General features: G+C 38.9%; 2 protein-coding genes across 2 annotated transcripts; both read left to right on the top strand.

The window, feature by feature from the left end:
- The first annotated feature begins 1,839 nt into the window (after positions 1-1,839).
- On the top strand, positions 1,840-5,090 carry LOC107667902 (prostaglandin E synthase 2). Its single transcript, XM_016459642.1, has 7 exons — positions 1,840-2,156; positions 2,246-2,440; positions 2,544-2,599; positions 2,977-3,129; positions 3,242-3,442; positions 3,531-3,648; positions 4,283-5,090. Exons 1-7 carry the CDS (start codon positions 1,863-1,865, stop codon positions 4,400-4,402), a joined length of 1,137 nt encoding a protein of 378 aa, XP_016315128.1. The 5' UTR covers positions 1,840-1,862; the 3' UTR covers positions 4,403-5,090.
- A 315-nt stretch (positions 5,091-5,405) lies between these two features.
- Positions 5,406-7,409, top strand: LOC107667900 (outer dense fiber protein 2-like; the record flags this gene model as incomplete). The annotated part of the gene is made up of 8 exons (XM_016459640.1): positions 5,406-5,519; positions 5,783-5,910; positions 6,114-6,212; positions 6,325-6,477; positions 6,559-6,746; positions 6,832-6,961; positions 7,043-7,174; positions 7,308-7,409. Coding segments are annotated over exons 2-8 (900 nt in total), but the record flags the coding sequence as incomplete, so codon positions are not given.
- Between the last annotated feature and the right edge of the window lie 82 nt (positions 7,410-7,491).

Here is a 7,491-nt window from a genome sequence, read left to right as displayed (position 1 = left end):
CTGGACAGTGGTGACCCCTGTCTCATCCATATTCCAGATGTCCTTGGCAGTGAAATGATGTTTTTGAAATACCTCTGCCAGATTGTTGAAAAACTTGGACACATTGGTTTTATTAAAACTTGTTGCCCTAGCTAAGCTTGTGGCTTGTGGCTGTCTCAGGGAAAGGCTTTGGTGCCTTTTCAGGAAACCATCTAACAGTCAGCCCCAACCATTCCACGCTCATCCCATGACTTGGGGTGCTTGCAGTTGTGAGCCTTTGCCAGTTCATTGGCATATTTGCGAACCTGTATTAAAGCATTTGTGTGAATTAAAAATTGTAAACATATATAGGCTACAGTATGTCAACATAAGCTAAAAAAAAACTGTTCATTCTACACAAATAATCATGAAACATAACAAATTCAGCAATGTATTATATTACCTCTTTGGGACTTAAACCATAATATAAGTCAGCAGCCCTGAGGAGGTACTCCGACAATATGGTCTCCTGCTCTGCCGTGAACACTTTACTGGCTGGCCGGTATCCTGTCCTAGATGTGCCTTCACTCACTCCCTGCGTACCATTCGAAAGGGCTCATCCCTACGCTCTAATCCCTTCTAAGGGTTTACCCTCCGGAGTGAGAGCTCCGAAGGGTTGAAGGGTGTAGGGGACCAAACAACTGTTCCTTGAAGTGCCCTTCTGCGTCATCATCACGTGCCCACATGGAGGTGCCGTCATCATGCAAAGAATCTGCGCAAAGGATCATGGGAGCCCGAAGTGTCCATCAGTTGTACCCTTCGAAATCCTTCATTCCGAAGGGCCCTTTGAAGTGGCCAGTTTTGAGCACTTCGATTTGGAATGACCCTTCAATATGGCGGCCATGATTGTTTTCACTCCGAAGTGCCCTTCGGAGGGCGATATATCCCGTTTGGAGCGCACCTGTCACCCTCGCCTTCTTAATGAAGCGATATAAAGTCACATGACAAACGCCATGTGACTTTGCTGCTGCCCTCACTGACTTTCCCTGTGTAACTTCACTGGCTGCACTCTCAAACAGTGATTGTGGCTGGAGTCCCCTATCCGTCTCCCTGGGTCTGAATCTAAGCATAGTTTACTGTAAAGAAATGACTTCTGCTAAGTTCTCTGTTCTAACTTCATAAAATTGCTTCTTACAAGTTAACTAATCACAAGCTAATAAATCCACTATACAAACTGACAATGAAAGGAGCTTTTCTTTTTCAGAGATATATAGGCTAATAATCACACGTTCTGTCTAACACATATAAAACACACATAGTGCTGTCGATTAAAAACAACTAGATTGTGATTAAAAACACGTTTTAAGTTTTCAATATATTTTATAATGTAATAATGTCACAGTTCAATTCCAAATTGATGTAGAAACAACATAAAGACTGTATATTTTAAATACTTGTACTTGTAACTCTAGAACATCACAATAGGCTACTCCGGGTAAATTCAAAAACAGATGAAGATGTTAATGTTCAATTTGTACGACAATTGAAATTTAATTAAAGTAAGTGGGGATAAGATGTCCAGATGTTGCCTCGAGTACGATGATAATCGAATATTTCTTTTATCTCCTTAATTTATTGGTAGAGATTATTGAAGCATATTTTTTATTTGTATTTCAAATAAATTCATATATAAAAACTATTATATGAAGTCAATTTTGTGAAGAAATATCTCTAATTACAAATAAATTATTTTAATACCAAAAGAAAAGATTTTAATGCGGATTAATGGGGCATTCGGTGTTTGGTCCTCTCGCGCCCCCTAGAGGAAGTAAACTTTATCTTGTATTCTCTTGTAGCATTCGCCATTGCGCTTGCCGTAGACTTGTGGGAGTTTGTGTAAAATCATGATGGCGGCGGCCTGTGCGAGAACGCTTAGTAAGGTCGGCCGGTTAGTTTTAGACACGCCGACATGCCGGGTAACAAACACCGCAACATTAATGCCGAGAATCTCCATGAGATGCCAAGGAAGAGCTTACGGTACCGGCGGAGCAGGATTTAGATCCAGACTTTCGCTCGCTGCGCCGGTGCGTGGCAGTGGGAGAGTCCTGGGATGCGCTTTCCTGCTCGGTGGTGGTTTCGGCTTGTACCAGACCGTCAAACTCACGCCACAGCGTCACCTTGCAGAGGAAAAATCAAATGTAAGTATCCAGCTTTGGCAGTGTTGAAATGTGCCCTTATTTTTTGGGTTTGTTTGCTCACTATGGTTTTATTAACTTGTTTTTATTAGGCTCCTGAGCTGGGGACAGATCTGAAGTTGACTCTGTATCAGTATAAAACCTGTCCGTTTTGCAGCAAGGTGCGAGCCTTCCTGGATTATCATGGTCTGCCATATGAAGTTGTGGAGGTCAATCCCGTTATGCGACAGGAGATCAAGTGGTCCACTTATAGAAAAGTTCCCATCCTGATGGTGAATGAGACAGTGGTATGTAGCTATTTATCTGTCTTTCTGATTATGATCGATATCCTCTTCCTGATATATGATGCCTCAGCTCATCAAGTTCCTCTCTTTGTTTATATCTCAACAGCAACTCAACGATTCTTCTGTAATAGTTAGTGTTTTGAAGACATACCTGGTCAGCAAGTGAGTATCTTGGAGTATCAAATCTGTGGATGTTCATGTTAGAATTTATTTGTTTTAAGCGCTTTTAATGACTTTATTTGTAGCATAAACATATTGGTATATTTGTGTATTATATTCATTTAGAAAAGTTTTTGTTTGTTTGTTTGTTTATTTTTTATGGACCCCAAATATGGTTATTCTTCCGACAATAAACAGAAAGTTTTATTTACAGTGTTAATTGGAAATGGACAATTGAATGTTTTCCTAAAGTTGGAGGGGGATTGATTGAGAGTGAACTTTTGAGCACTGTATTCAGTTTTGTAATAGTTGCTTTGCTTTAGGCAAATAAATGTAAATATAAATGCAAATTTTGATTGTCTGTTCACTGCTTCTTTTAGGGAAAAAACTATATCTGAGATTCTCGCTTGTTATCCTGAGATGAAGGCAAAAAATGACAGTGGAAAAGATGTGATAGAGTTTGGCAATAAATACTGGGTCATGGTGCGAGACACAGATGCTGATCATCTATATCCTGGAAAAGACACCAGAAAGTAAAGCAAATCAGTTATGTCTGAAAGTGATTGCTTTATTAACTTTTTAAAATTGAATTTACATTATTGTATTAATTATTGTATGAGCTTTTTAATAACACTTTTTGGCCAGAGAGGAGATTAAATGGCGGAAATGGGCAGATGAGTGGCTGGTGCACCTAATTTCCCCAAATGTTTACCGTACGCCGACTGAAGCCCTTGCGTCCTTTGACTACATAGTACGAGAAGGCAAATTTGGCACATTTGAGGGATTCTTTGCGAAGTATTTTGGAGCTGCTGCCATGTGGATCATTTCAAAGAGATTGAAAAATAAGTAGGTTTTTGAGGGCAGTGCATTTTACATACTAAAAGATATTTGTCAAAAATGTTTTGATAATAAAGGTTAACCTCATACTACACAGACACCATCTGCAAGATGATGTGAGACAGGATCTCTACAAGGCTGTCAATGATTGGGTGGCAGCCATTGGAAAAAACAAGAAATTCATGGGAGACGATCAACCCAACCTTGCAGATCTGGTATGTGTTTCTCTCTCAGTCTAAAATCTTATTCAAAATATATAAATACACTACCGTTCTAAAGTTTTCTGACTGAGATGCAGATGCACTCTCTGACAGCAGGTGGCGCTTATGAACAGCAATGATACAGTGTTTCCTGGGTTACCACTGTAAACAAAGCAGAGCTGCGCTTATGAACACTACTTTAACATGCATTGTTCAGAGGCAAGATGAAAAGAAAATACCACGTAAACTTTTCTAAAGATAGTCAGTTCCCCTCAGAGATACATTCATATAAACTCCTACTCCAATTGTTTCTCGAGTTGTTTGGCATCTCAACTGATTTGAATCGTCACGTATTTTAATCGATTTTCGACCGGCTCGTGGTTAATCATTCCATACCTAGTAAAAACAGTAATATTGTGAAATGTTATTACAATTTAAATAGTTTTATTTTTTTTAATTTTAATATATTTAAAATGTAATTTATTCTTTTGATGACTAAGCTGAATTTTCAGCAGCCATTATTTAGCACCCAAAGTTGAAAAAGTTGTGCTGCCTAATATTGTTTTGTGTGTTTATGTTAATAAACATATGTTTAATTATCTGTGGTATGGTGGAAAATACCTTCTTATACGTTGTGTTTTCAACACAGGCCGTGTTTGGTGTTCTGAGGGTTATGGAAGGCCTTCAGGCATTTGATGATATGATGGAAAATACCAAGGTGAAGAACTGGTACCGACGTGTGCAGAAGGCCACACAAGGAGTGTCATAAAATCAAAGCTTCCGACATCGCTGCACCAACTTGAAGCACTTGATACCACAGCATAACTTTAAAAAACAAACTTGATGCCATCTAATGGTAGTCTACTGGTTTTGCAAATCTTAAAAGACTAATTTTTGTCCAGTAATTGAACTGGCTTTGCTTGGACTGTAACCATGGAGCTAAGAATTTAATTCGAAGAGATAAAAAAAAAAAAAACATGCCCAAATACCATAGAATGCTGTTCCTGACAAATTTATAATCTAGTGATTGTCTTTATTTTTTATTTTTTTTTACACACGTTTCTTGTTGTTTTGAATTTTTTTTCTTCCTTTTGTAATATTGAAGTGCTGCCACCCTCATCATGTGGTGCTCAGGTTACCTAAGCAGATGAGCTCAGCCCTGATAGATCATGTAGATGCTTACGTCTACCTCAGTTTGGCTTACTGTTCTCTGTTCATAAATGTCCAATCTGAGGTTTGAAGCTGTGGTTTACTGAATGTTCATATTAATGTGTTTTGTCCTTGGGTTCTCAAGGGGTTTAACTTAAAATGTGATCTTACTGAGTAATGGTTATGTGAAAGTTGCTTTGGACATTTGGAGCGTCCAGTTAACCAAGAACTTTTGCCTATGCATCATCTTTTTGATGACAAAAGTGATAAATATTTGTCAATGAAATAAATTAAAAATCTCAAGCAGATGGTTGTCAGATGGTTAGTCTGTCATGCATTTTTCGAAATGAAGCTAACGCATGTCAGGTAAGACACTCCTACAAATTAAAATACACACTGTTCATTCTAATGGCACCACATCAGACTGTATAAAATGGCAAGTTATCAGAAAATTTCATGAACAGGCTAAAAACTGAGGTGCCGGTACATAGTAACGCGTCGTTGGCGGCATAGAAACCCAATAAGCTCCAGTTCAAGTTTACTGGGCGTTAAACACACTTCTCAATTCTTTGTCGCTTAAGTTTCGAACCAGCCAATCAGATTCAAATCAGAACGTTGAAGGCGGGACTTAGTGCGTCAGACGCGTCTCCGATTGGCGGCTATTGTCCATGCGAAAGTCTACCGGTTTTTGCAAACAACATTACACAGGGGACGCGACGTTGCATATTTGTATTAAGGTTAGTGGTATTTTTATTCCTATCACATTAATCGTTTAAAGTACATACATTTTCATCGATCAGGATTATTTAACTGACCGTATAAATATGCTGTGAATAAACAGAAAAGGATTAGTAAAACAAACACAGACTTGAGTGAGGACAAATAGTCTTTTTGTTTAAAAGATATAAGCTAACGTTACATGTATGATTAATAACACTTCTGTTTTATTTTTCTTTCACTTTTATGATACACTTCTTGTGAACTTTTTCATATTCTTAAGACAAATAAAGGTCGCCCAACTGAATCAAAGGGATGAAAACACGGTCGTCTTCTCCACCCGTCCATGTTCATGTCTCAGACTCAACATCTGTGCATGTCCACCTAAAGAAGAGTCCACAGGAAAGCCAGGTCAGAATATATGCCATTTGCCATTCCAATTTAAACGGATAGTTCACCTTCAGTTGCTGGTCCCCATTGACTTACATAGTATGGAGAGAAAAAAAAACACTTTGATGGGGACCAGCAACTGAAGGTGAATTATCCCTTTAAAACAACCTCGTTTGATGTACTGAGACCGTGAAATCACCCATCACAACGCTTATGTTCAGCAGGGTAAAGTGAGCAATTTACGATCAACTGCTAGTGTAAAGGTCCGAGCTCCCTGGGTTCCTCCTGGAAAGGCATCAAGACGAAGAGAATACAAATGGGAGGTTTGTTTACTCCTATTCTCCCCTATTAACGAGCACAAGTAATTTATAATGAGTCATTTATTTTAATTGTGACTATGAATGACTGTACTGTAATAACAAAAATTCCCATCAGGGGGCTACTCGTTGCTTGGAGATCACCCCTTCCTCTCCTCCTCTGCGGCTCACTGACCTGTCCAGTGAAGAGGACGATGCGAGAGGCGTACTTGGCAAATATGAGAGAAAAATTGAAAGTCTAATGTCAGAGGTTGACTGTATAAAAAGTGAGGTATGGATTGTAAATAATCATGACTATACGATGGATTCACGTCGAACAACATTGTGGATTTGAATGTTAAAATCTTCACAGGTAAGGTTACGGCAGACAGAGGACCACTTAAAGCACCAGTCACAGCAGTCGAGTGCCTGTCGGCATTTGATTGATCAGCATGAGGAAAGACTCGAAGAAGCCAGTAAGGACTTGAGGAGGTCAAAGCGTGAGAATGCTGATCTACGTAGCACTGTAGATGGGACGCAGGCTGAGTCTGGACATAAGAGGTATAGTTCTTTCAGATTTATTTGACACATTAGTTTTTTTTTGGTTGTGGCCTAAATGCTTAAAATGTATGATTTATGTGGGCAGATCAGAAATAGGACCTCCATATCAGGAGATAGAAACTTTGCTGAGGAAACTGGTGGAAGCTGAGATAGACGGCCAGGCTGTAGCCAAACAAGTGACAGCTCTGAGGGAAACCGTAGGCAAACTTAAGAAGGTAAGAAGGTTGCCAAACTCCAAACTTTGCAATTACCTCTGAAATCCTTTCTCTTGAAAAAAAAAAGCTTTGTGTATTCAGGACAAAAAACAGTCAAAGACACACTCTGATCAGTTGGGTCGTCAACATGAGCTACTAGAGCAAAAGTTAGACACGTTTGTGGAGACAAATCGCACTCTCAGACGGCTTTTGAGGGAACAGCATGGACGGGAGGTACAAAAAAAACTTCTGTTAAACTAAATTTGTGTCATATTTGGGTTGGCTGTTGGTTCTGCAGTATTGTGTATATGCACTTTTATTGTAAACAAAAAAAAAAAGTTTGTTTTGTCTGTCCTTTTCACCACAGACAGATGCACTGAGGTTGTCTGATGAGAGGGAGATGCTAATGAGAAAACTAGCCGATTCTGAGGCTGAGAAAAGGGTTTGTAAACTAACACCAAATTTTTTTGCTCTCTTTCTCTCTCGCTATATACAGTGTGTATGTGTATATATATATATATATACATACATACATACACATATATATATAT

Source organism: Sinocyclocheilus anshuiensis, unplaced genomic scaffold, assembly GCF_001515605.1.
Source record: "Sinocyclocheilus anshuiensis isolate Anshui unplaced genomic scaffold, SAMN03320099.WGS_v1.1 scaffold2951, whole genome shotgun sequence".
NCBI classification, from domain to species: Eukaryota; Metazoa; Chordata; class Actinopteri; order Cypriniformes; family Cyprinidae; genus Sinocyclocheilus; species Sinocyclocheilus anshuiensis.
This window is presented reverse-complemented; position numbering and strand designations above follow the sequence as displayed.